This window comes from Stegastes partitus, unplaced genomic scaffold, assembly GCF_000690725.1.
Source record: "Stegastes partitus isolate 25-593 unplaced genomic scaffold, Stegastes_partitus-1.0.2 Scaffold83, whole genome shotgun sequence".
Lineage (NCBI taxonomy): Eukaryota > Metazoa > Chordata > Actinopteri > Pomacentridae > Stegastes > Stegastes partitus.
The window spans coordinates 339,973-356,788 of record NW_007577814.1 but is presented as its reverse complement, the minus strand read 5'-3'; the positions used below and the strand labels follow the sequence as shown (position 1 = coordinate 356,788).

The 16,816-nt window shown below is 42.0% G+C and overlaps 1 protein-coding gene across 1 annotated transcript; it reads right to left on the bottom strand.

The window, feature by feature from the left end:
- Positions 1-5,748: 5,748 nt before the first annotated feature.
- On the bottom strand, positions 5,749-16,510 carry lbh (LBH regulator of WNT signaling pathway). The gene is made up of 3 exons (XM_008276901.1): positions 16,308-16,510; positions 11,300-11,402; positions 5,749-7,763 (listed from the first exon to the last, which is right to left on the bottom strand). The coding sequence occupies exons 1-3, from the start codon at positions 16,334-16,336 to the stop codon at positions 7,536-7,538; spliced, it is 360 nt and encodes a 119-aa protein (XP_008275123.1). The 5' UTR covers positions 16,337-16,510; the 3' UTR covers positions 5,749-7,535.
- Between the last annotated feature and the right edge of the window lie 306 nt (positions 16,511-16,816).

Genomic DNA, 16,816 nt, shown 5'->3' with positions numbered 1-16,816 from the left:
TGTGTAATTTTAATGTCCAAAATCACTTGTTACTAAGTTGTCAAATATCAGTCTTTTAGGCTCAGTGCTGTATTAGAACAATCACACAAGGGAAAGAGGTCAATCCCCACAATACTGAAGTTAAACAAGTTGACCACGTAACCTGTCAGTACAACATTAATTAAAGTGAACCTTGTAGCAAGGTGAGAATGGAAAGAAAAACTCCACAATTATCCAATTAACTACATCCTTTTAATAATTAATACAGGTTAACCATGAACAGAGCGGGTCTATAACACTGCAGAAGTTCATCATTTCTGGCCCTTGGTAGAAATATTTAAAGAGTAAATAAGAAGTAGGCTTCACATTGTTTCACATAGACTCTACCTCCTTCATTTCAGGAAGCTGAACCTTTGCAATGACCTAAATACCTTTAAATCATGTTTGAAATCACCAAAATAAAAGTCCACTGGACTTCTGTTTCTGCTCTGAGCTCGCTGAGCCTCTTTCGAGTGCTTGAGAGGTTTTTCTCATGTTGCGGCGTTCTTCCCCAAGATCTCCTTGTTTGTAAGCTCATTCTGTATGGTATCGATGATATACCTCTTGACTGATTCCTCCAACATAGCCTTTTAAAGTAGTGTAAATCCCAGCATGTGTCATTTGTTTCTTTTACCCACAGTTATGAGCAGCTCTACTGTTACAAATTACCTCAGCATTCAGTGATGTGTGTGTGCTCAGATTGGTCAATGTGTCTGAGTGTATCCGAGCATGCAAACCTACTCTCCGGTGTGTGTGTGTGTGTGTGTGTGTGTGTGTGTGTGTGTGTGTGTGTGTGTGTGTGTGTGTGCGTGCATGCAATGAAGCGAGTGAGGTAGAGACGGACTGACAGACAGGGTAAAAGAGAGAGTGCACTTAGTCAAACTCAAGACTTTTCCATGACCTGCTCACTATGGCATGCACTCTATCTGAGAGACAGAGTGAACTGTATAGCTTTATCAGTATAAACTTCTCAAGGGTCAACGCATCACTTCAGAAGGGAACGGAAAAACTTTGCTCTGAAACAAACCCTAATTTTTTCAGCTTGGTGCCAACTCACCTTCAAAGGAGCAGCACATCCACAAGATTAATGACGATTGTCTGAGATAATTTAGCGAAAGCATTAAGATCAGGTACTCCTAATGATATTTCCTTTAGAGAATTCCAAGTATTAAAGCCCTCCAGTGAAAAAAAATAAAATAAAATCAGTCATTCGGATCTATCAAAAACATAAAACACATACACATGTTTGCTGATAAAAGTCAACTTGGGAGGTAAGCCAAGCTAACCTTTTCAAAATTAAATCAAACTGATAAATCTTGACACCGGCAACAACATTAATTCACGGTCAACATGCCATTCCACTCACACAAGCTCATGTGACTTTTTTCGGGCATTGAACGCTGCGTTTTGGTTTATTTTCAATGGAGTCTATTGATAGCACTTTAATGAGGTTCAACTTTAAAAAAACACACGTTTGGTTTGTTTTTTTATTAAACATTCTTGCCTCGAGTGACCTCATGTGCTTTCTTGGTAGTTCAGTGAGGGGACATGTATGGATAAACTTCTTTACTTTCATTTCACGTCCTCTTGTACCACATGGAGCAAGCACATGACTGTAACTCCACTTTTGCATCTTAATTTCTGTGTGTTTGTCTCCTTCTGTGTCCGTCCCCTCTCTCTTTCCTTTTCTTTTTCCACCCGGGTCTCTAGGCAGTGAGGATTAAAGTAGTGGGGCCATAAGCTTTCTATTTATATCAACAACAGCCTATGGAAGAGTTGCTGTCTGCGGCTTAGCACATTAACACACAGAACTACAGCACAAAGCAGATGTCATCATGCCAGTAGTCTTGTATTGATCACAGCTTTAAAAGCTTGAGATGCACCTTACATCACCCGGGTAAACAGAAAATGGGCCCCAAGGTGCTGGAAGCCGAGGATCCACATGTCCTGTAGGTGTGAATCCAGCAGTTGCATTGTGTCTTCGGTTGCTGGTCTGCTGATGTACGTCTTAAAAGAACAGCTTGGCAGGATCAAGCATGTTTGCCTCTGATTTACTGGGAAGTTGCGGGGAATTCAACCAGCCGTCGCTACTATGTGGTCTTTGTTCTCTATTGGTGTATCACATGTTGCTGTGGGGTTTTCAAATGTCAAACGCATTCAGTGAAAGGCCAGCTTACACAGTTTGTTACCTCACTCACTTTACAGCAGTCGCATGCCATTTCTTTCTCTCTCTCTCTCTCTCTCTCTCTCTCTCTCTCTCTTTTTTCATTTTTTTTTCTCCTTCTGTGTGGCTCACAGTGTCATTTGGAAAGTACATTAGTTAAAGTTTATTAGGGCATGATGACACTGAGCGAGTTTCCGAGTGTCGTCTTTGCTGTAGTTGCATTTTACCTTATCTAACTCTTATCTAAATGGGCCACAGAGACAGACAACTGGTCTTTAAACTACGATATAGCAATGCGACGGTGCAGTATTATTTATGCTCTACCTCCTCTACATCCTTCCTTGACTCTCTCACCTTTTAATCCCCCTCCTCTTGTTGTATGCCTCTTAGCGTATCTTATTCTAGCTCTTCTCTTGTTGACGGTGCCAGATATGTGTCTACGCTTGGTGGGCCGTCTCCAGACAGGTTATAAATAACTATCAGAGTTTTTTTGCTTCATGTCCTGAGAGCTCTACTTTCTTCTCACACTTGGGGAACCATGGGAAAAGAATCTTTCCCTTACGCACATGGCACTCATAATAACAGACACGGTTATACATAAAACCTCCAAGCACATGCTCATGTTTGCAAGCTTAGCACAAACACACGGGCGCAGTTATGCATGAACACACAGAATAAAACTCGGCGGTTTATACAGTAAGGTTGCAGCACTGAAATAGCAAGGTTATAAGAGCAGGGGCACTGTTTATAATGAAACATAACCTGCACTGTGGGAATGCAGAGTACATTTTGTCTGTCAGTATGGGAACCTTGCTGAAACAACAGAATGGGATAAAAGTCTGGGAGAGCAAAAAATAGAACAAGAAAACAACTGCACTGGATCAAAAAGTAAAATGTGAAGCAAGCAGGAGTGGAAAAAACATTATTTTTCTCCTCATGACATACAGAGGAGGGAGGCTTATGTTATAGGAAATGAAAGGGGGTCGGTGTGAGTTTATGTGCAGAGGAGTGACAGTGAAACAGTGTTAATGTGGACTATAGTTGGGAGTCAGGGAGAATTCAGGGGTTGGCAGGTCAGACTTTGCTGACACACTGGGATCAGCGATGGGATTGTTTCCACTGGAAAGAATTCCAAGAATGAGCTAGAAGAGCTATCAGTGACTTCACTCGGAGGACTCTGACAACAGTTTTAATACATCGCCAGGCACACACGCTCCCACACACTTTTAAAGATACTGCGTCTCATGCCAACAATGGTGTGCCAGACACTCTCCGTTCTCCTGTGTCACCGAGTTCTCACCGAGTGCTCATCTTACCATTTGCAAAATGAATGCTGTCACCTCTGACCACCGGCGGGGTAGTTAAGGCAGAGATTTATAGTGTAAAGAAATTACTTTTACTCAAAGGATGTAAGACATAAAGGTGCTGAAGATCTTGGGTGAACTCAGCTTAATACATGAGGGCGCGTTCAGGGGGCAAGCTAAGAATAAAGCTCCTAAAAGCTTGGTTTCACATCGTAAAGTGACAGTACACTTTAAATAAACCACAATCAAATTTCAAATAAAGAGGGAAAAGCAGTTCAATGCAATACGGAGACATTTGGGGAAATATGTTTGATTGATTTCTTGCTGACAGTTATCGGTATTATCCTCATGTCTGTACCGTAAATATGAACTTGGTGGTTTTTGCACAGATTAAACAAACAAAAGGTAATGTGTGGGTGAGCTTTAGAGATGCTGATTGGTGGGTTTAGATAAAGTCTCTGTGTGTATAGTTTTATTAGATTTGAATGACAGTCTTACAGATTTACAACACAAGTAAACAACCAAACAACTGTTGTTCGGATTCAAATGTTGTAAAACCACATCATTCTGTAGCTTTGTTCCATATGAGCAGTTTGCATTTCTGTGAAACCCCTTTGTTTATAGTGAAGAGATTGTTAAAACAAAAAAAAATCCTTTCGGCACATTTAAACTGAGATGTTACAGTCCAACATTCTCGCAGTTAAACTTTGACCTGTTGATCAGATGTTAGATAATAAATGCAGTCAAGTGAAAAAACAACACTTTCATACTTTATGTAAAAAATGTTGAACACTTATTAATACTTTTTTCAGTTCCCAATCTCAGTTTTGTTTTTGTAGTCGTGTTTGAAGAAGCAAAGCGAACCCTGGTCACAGGATTGCATTACGTAAACCGTAAAGGTTCTTCACAGGCCCAATCAGCTGAGTAGTGGCTGAAGGAAAACAGCTAAAGATAACAGCCCCTTAAAATGTCAAAATGCTATGGAAAGATGCTGCAGGGCCCCCTTTCATATCTCCTTTAGCCTCAGGAACACAGGACCTTTCTTTATTAAACTGAAGTATATTGCTTTCGCCAGTAATATCTGAAATACGACGCAAAGTTCAGAGGTCTCTGGTTGACGTCACACGGCCGCGGAGCTGGATGCAAGTTCACTCAGCCTCCCTAAGGACTGTCCTTTTCTAACTTCTTGTGATTTCTTTTTTCCATGATCTCATGACTTTTTCCACTGAGATCAAGGAGCAGTCATTAAGAAAGTCACAACGGATGTTCGTTTTGTAGTCTGTTCAGAACGAGACACCGCTTCCCCGGGCCAGACACACACACTCTGCCGCTGACCACCATTATCAGCTGGGAGGGTATTAATAACTCTTTATGCTCCATTTTTTCCAGGAAGAAGGAAGCGGGACAGAATGGAAGTTCATTGTTCCCCTTCCAGGAAGTGACTGTAAGGCCCTGAGAGTACCACCTTGGCTAATCTATCAGGCCCTTGGCCTCCAAAGGCTCTACCACAGCAACTCTGACGGACTATTCCCGGTACTCGGCAATCAAACCTGACCTAGCGGGTCACTAATATAGTACATAGCAGCAAATCACCTGAGAAGTTTCCATTGTAACAGTGATCAGAAAGCTTTCTGTTTATTCCCCGTAAATCCCCCAGTTCCCCATTAGAGCTTTTCCACTCAACCACATTTTATTGTATCATTGTGAAGTGTTTATGGGGAGAGCGTGAGGAGTTGCTTCCACAGGCTGTTACCCTGTTCTATCCTTCTGTAACTGTAAAAGCCTTTAAAGATTGGCAGGTCAAACCATTGTTCTCCAGACAAGTACTTTTAACTTGCTCTTTTTTTTTTTTAACAACTTAGAAATGAAAGCTGTTCAGAGTTCAGGGATGAGACTTTGTAGCAACTAGGAGGTAGATTTGTGTGCAAGTTGAAGACAGGAAGTAGCATGTGGCCTGCTCTCGCTTCTATATATACATGTATTTGATACACGCATCTGTTTTCGTAGAGAGAGAGAGAGAGAGAAAGATATGTGAAGGATGCAGAGCAGGAAATAATACTGCTTTTCTGTAACCACTGCAGGTGAAGTGAGTGGGGAAAAGGGGGGGGGTAGGTTAACATAAAGGAAAATGAAAGTAAACACACAAGTAAAGTCTCTTGCGCTGGAGGATTACCCCTGTGAAACACTCATTTACTTCATCTTGTGTCATAAAGTGGAAACATCCCCTTTAAAGTTAGTTATTCTCAAAGCAGACTCACACAGTTGGATAGCAAATTCAAATGTTTATTTACAGCCTTTGCAATTGTCACCGAGAAAAGTGATCTAAATACAAAAAAAACACACACACACACACACAAAAAAAAAAACAAAAACAAGAGAAAGATGGCGGCTAATCTCCCTGAGCTTTACAAAAACAACGTGGGACCTGCAGGTGACAGACAGGAGAAAGAGAGAGATGTTCTGTACACAGCCCTAATGCCACTCAAATGAGAATTTACAATAAAAAAAAAAAGACATCTCAGTCATGCTTCTATAACAGTAACAGACTGTACACAAAAGTGACATCTTTTCCACAGACTTGTTGCACAAACAGTAAGTTGTGAGAGAAAAACGAACCACTTTTGAAGTTACATGAAAGGAAAGTTAAAGCAAAAAAAAGACATATTGCTACCAAGAGAACAAATACAGTTTCCCATTAACAGCTATTGGCAAACATCAGAAGTCATTTTAAATGTAAATGAAGAGTACTGGTTCGGTTCTTTCCTGTATTCTCATTTGTGAATTGTGTCTCTAAATGCTCCACAACCTGTACTTCGCGGTGTCGAAAGTATGGCTGTTTTCAAAAAGAACAGGAAGACGAGGAAACGCGGTCAACTCTCAGTTCAGACATGTACAGCTCAGTGTTTCTAAAGAGTAAAACAAACCCATAGAAACACGATCAGCGCACTACAAGGCCTCAGGGGTTGGCTCACTGGGAACAAGTATTTACACATCCTTCATTGGACCTGTACATTGCTTTATCAAGTGCTTTTTCAAAAGTTACAATTTTTTCCATCCTCATTCTCCTTTAAACAATAACCTGCCTACGTCACATTTTGTTCTCAAAGTCACTGCGTTTTGCTTTGTCATCTGACTGCTGTTCATCATAAGGCTTCGAGGGGGCCAACGTGATGATGGGAGGATCACAGCATAACACTGCCTTTGGTGCATAACAAGCCTGTAAAATTAGTTTATCACACAGGTACTTAGCACAGCATGCTGTTCACTTATTTTTATCTCTTTTGTTTTCTGCTCACTGTAAAATAATTCCAGGTTTCTTTTTCTTTTTTTTTTTCTTTTTACTGTGAATGCCGGACACAACGTCACTAAAGAATCATTTAGACAAATCCTGTGAGGGGAAAACAAAACAAACATCCCAGCAATATTTTTTGCACAAAAAACACCCATTTCTCCTAAAAAAAAAAAAAAACAAAAAACAGACAAATGTACAGACAGCAGTGGCAATCACAATAATTAACAGAGCAATCCAGAAACTGAACACAAACAGTGTACTGTACAAGAATTCCCACGGGTACCACAATAGTTCTGAACGCAATGCATTAAGTCTCTGGGGTCATGACGCCAGCCATTTTGGAGTAAAGCACAGAGCAGCAGTCGCCCCGCCTGCAGAATAAGACCTGTCCATGGAGCACTGAGCTGCCGCCGTCCAACAGGACATCCGGTTTGGGCTGAGACACAAGCGGTGGTAGACACGATGGACGGGTGGAGGGCTTCTGATCTTTTCAGGTCTGTTTACGTGGTTTTGCAGTCCAGAGGGATAAACTATCATGTGAGAAAGAGTTTGTGGGTGTGTGTTGCTTCTCTTGTGGGAGTGACTTCTGTTTTTTTTTTTTTTTTTGGTGTCATGGGCAACCAGATGGCATCCTGAGACACTGAACGTGTCGGTTGAGTATTCTGAAGTGCTGAGGTGAAGTTTAACCAGTGTGTGAAAAGGAGAGTCCATCAGAAAGAAACAAGAATAAATCTGGGGGGAGGATGCAGCACAGCCTCTAGTGCTGAGAATTCTGTGTTGGCTGTCCATTTTGGATACTGCCATTACTCTGTTCCTCCTCTTCCTCTTCCTCCTCCTCTTCTTCTTCTTCACTGACCAGGAACTCCTCTGGAGGCCAGCGAAGCTCCCCGCTCTCCACTTCCCCCTCTGTTGGCTCAACCACGATGGATGGTAGGCGATCTTTGAGCTTACAGCAACGGTCAAAGTCTGAGGGGTCTGGGAATATCTAAAGAGGAAACACATGGGGAACGGACTGGTTATTCATCTTTAAATATTAATACAACATTTGTCTCTGGAAATGAAAGTCAGGCTGTTTCAAGACAGAAAAGTCAACTGTCCCATCTCGAAGGCAAACAAAATTATTTGTGAGCATGTTTGTGATAGATTCAAATGGCTCTTGGTTACCAGAACTTAGGGTTGAATCTTGTGGAGGTGCAGCAGGCACCAATACAAAGCTAAACAACTGTGAAGGAAGTGATGTGAAGACTAAACATCTGTGACGGGAAGTGGTTGCCTAAAATCCCAGTGGCATACCTGCTCTTGCCCATCCCACATTCCTTCAGTTAAGCTGGCTTTCCGCATACAAAGGTGCCCAATAAAAAAAATAAACAAAAATAACTGCACAAGTAAGAGTTGCATCAATACCTGCATACAGGTATGTGAGGCATCTGTAGCGAAACTCATTGTAAATGCTGCATCATGTTTAATCTCAGTGCCTTGAAAGGCATTGTGCCAAGCGGCTGCTTACCAACTCATCCCCCACTCAGAAGATTAGACTCGAGCATAATCATAGCATTTTGAATCAAAGTAAGAAAATACAAAAAAGGTGAAAGATTAACTTTGACATGATTTGTGTATAAATAGAATTTCCAGTCAGCGTTTCAATACTGTACACATCTGTGGGGACGCAGTCAGGAAAAAAGGCTTAGGAAAGAACATGGAATCGGTAGAAATCCAGACTGATATGTCTGCTTATAAACGCAGCGTGCCACGCTCAAATGTTTGGATCTGAACTGAAGGGCATGAGAGACGTTCTGACAACAGAGATTACATGCATTCCCTGTCCTGGCAAGATTGGACATCAGCCTCCGACTTTCTCTGTTCTCAGGAACAGGAGAAATGGCCCAGGGGGAAAAAAAGCCTGCCACTCCTGGTCCAAGAACAGCATTTTTTTTTTTTTTTTTTTTGCTGTTGTTTGGATAAAGTGGATGAATATTTTTAGACCTGCATATTTCACTCCAAGACATTGAGGGGTGGGGTGGTGGGGGCGATGTCGCTGTCTGGGCAAAGAGCCGAGTGGAAAGAAAGCATTAGATGAGGCAGGAGAGAGAGAGAGAGAGAGAAAGAAAGAGAGAGAGACAAGAAGAGATAGAGGGGATCCAGCTGTGTCCAAGTCTCCATGAATTCCATAGGAGACAGATGAGAAGGGAGGAAAAAGACAAAAAGCTATAAATATGCTTCGCGAATGTGAGAATTTCTCGTGTTATGAAAGCATGTATGTGGCTATTAGTGGCTTTTACATTCTCTTAAACCCAGCTGTGTACAGAACCACGCCAAGAGGAATGATTTTGTACGCAAGCATATCTGTGTTTATGCATAATGCCTGAGTGTATCTGCATTCTGGCCTGCATCACGAATCCTAACTGTGCGTCAGCACCAAGGGGAGTTGGGCTTTGGGTGACCTTGCCTTTGGACCCATAGCTAACACATGTAATAGCTTGTTTCACTTGTAGTGACGGGAAGTGACGACACATCACCCAGGCACAGTGCTGGCTATTTTAGGTTCTTCTAGCATGTGTAGTCGGGTGGAAGGGCCTGAATCATGACATTGCCTTTTGATATGATAATTCGGTAAGTCAGCATCCATCCACTCAGTTTTCTCTTCTAGCACTGTAGGTCACATTCATTTCAATACCTTTTTTATTAGTACATCTGGAATCTTACGGTCACATAATTTGAGTCAAAGTCATCAGAACTCGTAATGGAGGAAGTGACTAGTGCAGCATCATTGCTTCATACAGCGATTCTCTAAGGAGTCAGGGACATTGGACATAGTGGGAAGATGAAAAAAAAAAAAAAAAGGTAGAATGGCACATTGGCATCCTCCTTTTCTTCTGGTACCCCTACCCCCCCATTCAGTTCTCTCATCCTCTCAGACAGACTCACAGCTGGGGTGTGAACTGAGGAAAAAGGAAGCCAGGCTTTTCCTCTGGGTCAGTCCACATCCTCTCAGAGTCTGTTTGCATACAGCACACACAGGCTGTTGTGTAAAGTTTAGAAATGTACTGAATACATACTTCTGTACCAGCAATAAATATATAACTCATTGAGGATGAGATGGCCTCTTTAAAAAGTCTTCCACCTTCTGGTCCAAAATCTTAAATGGCTTTCACTCCGAACCCAAAACTCCCCACTGGATTTGAAGGGCATGTTGTCTTTACAAAAAGCACCCAAATTAGGCCATTTCTTTAAAAAAAAACTGTTTTTCCTTACGGGGTTTTTTTACCGTTTGCTTGCCAACCTTTCGGGGATTTTTTGTTTGACTTGCGGGTTTTTTTTCCCCAAGGTTGTTTGGAGGTGTGTATGCTAACTATATGTATTTATTTAGCTTTCTTTTGTTTGTTGAGTCTTCTTTTTTTTTTGTCTTTGTTGGATCTGTGTGTGGTTGGAAAAAATGCTGTATATGTTGATTGCCCTGTTTTCTTCCCCCCATTTTTGTAAAATGGGTAATCAAAGAAAATAAACTTTACTTTCTTAGGGTTTATGGCATTATAACTGACAGACTGTGTCAGAAGACATTGTTGAGTTCTTCCTATTCTAGCCATGAGTACAAAGGACCAGAAACCTGCTTGGGTTTCAGAGGGTTAATTAATTTTTTTTTTTTTTTTTAATCAATAAGACGGTTTAAGTTTTAACAGGAGCTCCTGTAATTTTTTTCCCCACCAAGGTACAACTGTGAAAAAAAACGACAACAAAAAACCAAGCACGCGGCTGTGAATTTGGTTTCCAAGACGGCCCTGTTGAGCTGACAGTAAAACAAAGCCCCTGGCAACAACTTGTCAAATCCACCTGATGGCTGCTTCTGTCATCTCTCTGAATCTGCACGGTTTCAGTTTGTGACCAACCAAAGTAAATGACAGTTTCCACCACATGCGTTTCCTCAGTGTGTCTAAAGCTGTCACAAGTATAATCTGCCTTTTCTCAACACATTAGAGGTAGAAAGAGAAGGATGTGGAATTTTGTTGTAATGTTTTCTTAGCATTGTATTGTCATTGTTTAGCTATTAAAACTGTAAGTTGGCACTTAAGTTAGATCTGTAAATCATCTTCATGCTGTTCAACTGCAAAACATTTTTGTTGGCTCATGGGGATAAACAAGGTCGAAGTGCTCTAAAATGATTGTCTTTTTATATGAAAACTATTAAGCTCGGGACCCAGTGGTCTGGCACATTTAAAATAAATTTATATACAACTATTATAGAGCCTTCTTCACCACCACATACAAAATGCAGCTGTTCCCAACCTGCAGTGGCATGTTTCTATGACGTCATCCAGTGTCGAGGAGCCTCCAACCGAGGATCTAATCTTACGCCCAAAGAGTTTTCAAGGATACCTGTGAGTAGTCTCTAGGTTCTCAAAACACCCACCTTGATAATGATGCACACTCACTAGACTGCTCTAAGGAGTCTTGTCTAATCTCTGAAGGACTGAGGAGGCGTCTTTGACTTTGAGAAACACCCACTGTCATGCCTGTGTGTCCTACCTGGAAGGAGAGTCTGTCCTTGCTGGGGCTGAGCCTCATGTCCTCCATGGGGGTGCTGCTGATCATCACCTCAGTCATATCTCGGCTGGGTACAAACACTGGGCTGCAGGGTTGAAAGAGAAACAGAAGCCTGATTAGATGCAGTGATGATGGCTTATGGGGTCAACAAATAAGTTTAGCAGAAAAAAATCTGGGTGTATTAGCCTGACATCCTGATACACTGAAAGGGCTTCATATAAGTAGGATTCTAGTTTGTCTCGTATCAAACATATTATGGGACAGGTTGTATACAGCGAGGACAAACGGATGAAAGGTCACGATAAGTAAAAACTATCCGTAATGGCATGTACCAAAAGAAGAAAACCAAAAATTACCACAGCTATCAATTCATCTCTAAGCTGCCAAAGTCTGAAGGCCACGGCTGATTTACCTCGCTGCATATGACAGTTTTGTTTATACTGCTCTTGGCTACAACACACCAAACATCCAGTCGGTGCTCGGCTGTGTTAATGCACTGCAAAGCTGCACAGCTCATGATGTGGCTTGCATAAGGTGGCCGTTTCTAAATACAGGATGATGTGCTCTTGCACTAGCAACCAGAGAATAGTCATTGTGAGAGTTTGCTGGGGGCGTGTTGTGGTATTTGACTGGGGAGGAACTTCATGCACTCAGTTCCATCAAAGCTTGGCCAAACTTTCCATTTTAGATAAAAGTAACAAGAGGTTGTTTATCTCTCCTCAGTGCATTCTCTATTCAGCATTGTTGTAGTAAAGCCTTAAAAAAAAAAATACTGGAAGCACGTCCCAGGACTGACAGACGCTGCCTTGAGACAAGATGCTGAGCGGCCTTCTCACGCTCTCTATTTAAAGCCTGGTGCCCAGTGGTCAGTGGCCACGGGCTTGTGGTTTGTGTGGTCACTGGCTATATAGGACAAAGAAAACAGAACACGACAAGCTCACTCACATCCTCACATTATCTGATTCAATGGACTTGTTTTCTTTTTTGGGGGGGAAGAGATGTGAGGGCTTCGCTTGACCTACTTTGAATTTTAAATGTTTATTTTTAGATACAGTAGAATGGTAAAAAAAAATAAAAATAAATATATATATATATATATCATTGTAGTGATTAAAACGTGGGTTTAAAATAAGGGACGATTACATAAAACATGCTCTCCACTGACTTAATTCTACCATGTGCTACAGCTTTCTCTATCAAAACTCCACGTCTGTTGGATAACAAATACTAAATCATTTTAATGTTTGATAAGTTACACAAACAGTAGTCCCTGTAAAAAAATAAACTGTGGCAAAACTACATCACTTTCACTTCATCTGCAATTATGACATGAAACATATTCTGTGGGATTTCTAAGCAAAGCACAGTTCTGCCTTCATGTCTCCACGTATGAGTCATCCAGAAGAGTACTCTTTGCAAAGCTCCAGCTTCAGGTTTAAACAGCAAAAGAGTTTTATTGTTGACGAATGCTTTAGTCTGGCGTACGAGTAAAATGACACAAGATGATAAAAACCAATACATTGATAAACGAGTGGATAACAGTGAAGTTTTCAAAGACGAAGTATCACATGCAGGATCACTCATTGCTGTGAATTCAGCGATTCCTCCCCCAGAATTTCTAGGCCTCATTTCAGTGCCTCCACATTGTGCACCAGCACTTGTTGAGGCAGTGAAGTTTTGATTTGTATAGTTTTGTTTAGATGCCCATATACTGCAGCCTTCGTGTGGTCTAAACTAAGAAGCAGAATTAACATAAATTCATTCTGAGAAGAACTGAATCATGTGACGTGAGTCATTCAATTCCAGGAGATCATTAACCCCTGGAGCAATTTATCAGTTTTTCCATCCCTAAATTTATACACACAAGCGCGCGCACATACGCACACACACCTCTTGTTGCTTTCATAAGGCAATAGTGACCTCACAATAGGGTGCACGGTGACTCTGAAAATGTTAAAAATGACTTTTGACTGAATTACTGTGAGTAACCTTTACTGTGCGAGGCAAACGGCACGCCATACTTGGCCGAAACAATAGCCGGATATCCAGAAATAAAACAAAAGAAAAAAGGAGGCTTGAAGGATACGGAAGGTTTAACATGGAAAAAATGTCAGCTGGGGCTGTTCTCGAACTTATATCATCCTTGAGTGGGGTGCAGAGGAGGGTGAGGAGGGTGAGGAGGGTGAGGCAGGCATGCAGGAAAGCAGCAGAGGAGGAGACAGAGGGATGAACAGTGAAGGGAAGGAGTGAAGGGAAAGAAAGATAAACACTCAGGCCTTGCCAGTCATATTTCTGTTCTTGGATCGTATAAACATCCTGCTCGGCTAAGAATAACAGAACATCGGCCTAATAAAACATAAAGGGGGCACAATGAGGAGGAAGTGGGGGTGCATGAGCAACAAGTCGACCTGGGAGGAAACAAACATGCAGCGACCACAGTCACAGCTATGAGTGCTTCAAGTGTCGGGCTAGAATGCCTAGAACAGAACTAGAACACGTTAATAGTTCTCCAGGCTGTAAATCTGACACAAGTTTAGCATGGACCACAACTAGTTACCTACAGCTTTTGGTGCACAGACGTTCAGCTATGTGAAAGTGATGGTCCTATGATGCAGCTGCATCATAATGGAGAAACACTTAAAATGGACAGACTGCTGAACTCTACAGGCAAAACTCACATTTTAACATAAACTGACTGAATAGTTGAAGCTGTTGGGGCAGGTGGTAGTAAATCTCTTTACCTCTTGACTCAGTCAACATACCAGCTTCTTTATGCCACAGCCAGCTCGGGCACAGATGGATGGACGGTACCATCCTGAGTCCAAAACAAGTTTAAGTTTAAATGAGCAGAACGTTGCAGATACATTTCTGTCCATTCATAAGATAAATTACTATCTCAAATTGTTCTGCTGGTCAGATAAAAATCTGATTTGGATGCACCATCTCCGACATTTAATTGGCAATTTGATCTGCATTGATTTTACCAGCTACAATTGTGTAACCAATCAGTGAATCTGTGACGTCTTTTTTTTTTTTTTTTTTTTTTTTTTAAATTGTTGTTTTGCAATCATCCCAGAATCACAACCCAGCAACATGCGATACTTTCTGGTTCAGACTTGAAAAGTAGACAAATGCAGCAACTCCATGCATTTGTCTACATGCATTCATTGGAGCAGTAGACCATTTGTGTTTCGCAGTCTCTTTGAGTTTTGCTTTTTTTAAACACTGACTGCACCTAATCATCCAACTCTGACCCCCCATGTAACAGTATGCAGCAGTCACACATTAACATGAGACACTTGTTACGGTCTCTTGAAGCCATTTGACCCACCAGCCTCACTTAAGACAGTGAAATCATTCTTTTAAAATGTACCCACTGTTTTCAAGCATCCGTCTCAGAACTATAAAAACACCCTGCCAGCTCCTTTCTCGTCTGTGAGGTTGTTTTTGCTGACAGGAGCCCAAGTGTTCTCTGCAACAATCCCACTGCACAAGAGGGGAACTTGAATCTTACGTTATCAACATTGTTTCCCCCCTCTGTGCCACCCCCCTAAGTTCTTACTACTACGATCATAAATCTCAGCCTGTGTGGCGACAGGGTAAAGCTGCTGACGTTCCATGCCAGCGCTATGCTTTCCACCAGCTCTGCAGGTATGTGGGTGGTGGGAGGACTGAGTAAGACCCCCAGGAGCGAGCAGGAATGAATGGGTTGTATCCAGATTCCTGTGGGTTGACTCTGCTACTGAAAACACATCAGGGATCAGTTACCTCAGCGGTGTGTGGAAGTGAAAGCTTCATGTCTAGAAAACTGCACCAAGTTCTCTTATATGTGCCACTACATCCAGTGATTGAGATCCAGTAAGTGTCATGAGAAAAATGTCTTCCTGTTCACGTAGAGATGGAAGAAGCATGCAGAAAAACATTCCAACCCTGTTTCTGAAATAAACTTAAGGAAAAGTTTGTCTTTTAAATTCTGATGATTTTAGGCTCTGTGAAGCATTTTGCAGCTTTTTGCGAAGCCCTCTGTTAAGTAAAGATTATTCTAAAAGTGTTGCTCTCAGATTTCACACATAAGCGAAGACAGAAACAAAAAACCAACTGTAAGCAAGCACAGGCAAGAAAGCAAAGTGTGGTTACAGTAAAGAGGTCGACTCTGAACTTCCTGGTAGAGAAAGACAGAAGCCTACAGAGGTTTGAACGGAGCTCGCAAAACAACATTTCAAAGCACCGTGCACATCCTCTCAACAGAAAGGAAAGCGTTCGGCAGATAAGAGAGCAGAAATGCTCAAACAAACAACGATGCACTCCCGTATTCCTGTATCAAGGAGTGGATTAAGGAGTCAACTGTGAAAGAAAAATGTCACTGACAGCAGATATTAGCAGCAGATAACGTGCCTACATCCTTCTCTACAAGCACTGCACCTGCAGCACTACAGATCAAAAGATGAAAGCAAGTTTCTTCCTCGATTCAAACACAGCTACGTGTCAAGAGGTTAAAACAAACAAAGTATTAAAAGGGGATTCGAGCACATTTATCTTTGAATAGAACAGAACGACACCGTGTGACCACTGTGACCTTTGTGAACAGGCAGCAGCACTACCTGCCAAAGACCTTTATGGGTTTAAAAAAAAAAAAAAAAAGGGGGGGGGAGAGAGACCTAGAAATTTTCTTCTTTTTTCCAACCCATCTGCATTGTGACATTTCCAAATTTCAGGGACAACACCCCACAGAAAATCTCAAAGGAAACAAGAGTGGGTGTAGCAACCAAAAAAAAAAAAAAAAGGGGGTAGCAGATTCTGAGGGAAATCACCAAGCACACCAAACCACAACCAGGCATGTCATTGTTCTGTTGCCTGTCAGTCCAACAAATCCAATGTTTAATATTTAATCTAGGTAGTTCTAAGAATCGACTGGAAACAGGGCACCAAACAAAGAACACACTCCAACTCACTCACACATGTGAACAGGTGAAAAGATGCGAGTACTCACCAGTAGATCTGCGGTGAAAATACAGACATGAATTCACACCTGCTGGCAATTCTGCTGAGGGAGGTTTAGGGTTGGAGATTTAATCACTGCCACTGACTTCCCTCTACTTTCTTTCTTTCTTTCTTTCTTTTTTTTAATCTGCTTTGCTTTCACCGGAGGAGGAAGCAAAACGAAAGTGGCGATTGCGAGGAACCTTGCGTGCACAACTCTGCTCTCCAAATTGGTGCGTCTGATCAGAGCCACAGCTGTGTGGAGTATTTATGCGAGAGGCGTGCTCTCCTGCAGCCCGAGACACACCTCCCCTCCGCACGAGCCAAAAAATCCTCAATGGCAGCTCATTAACGGCGGCAGCCAATCAGAGCCCGCCTCCTCCGCTCCCCCCCCGCCCCCCCTCAGCCCTGATGACGACAGCAGCCACCGAGCCCGCTCATTGGGAAACGGACAAAAAAGACACTGCACGGTGCTATTGATTTGTAGTCTCCAAGGCAACAAAAATGACAGTCTTACCT

Bases quoted from the DNA above. Each gene is read 5' to 3' on its own strand.
- lbh (XM_008276901.1), bottom strand. From the start codon at position 16,336: ATGTCTGTATTTTCACCGCAGATCTACTG. The intron at 11,403-16,307 runs GTGAGTACTCGC...TCAACCCTGCAG, and splicing joins TTTTCACCGCAGATCTACTG to CCCAGTGTTTGTACCCAGCC. The intron at 7,764-11,299 runs GTAGGACACACA...TTTCCTCTTTAG, and splicing joins AGGACAGACTCTCCTTCCAG to ATATTCCCAGACCCCTCAGA.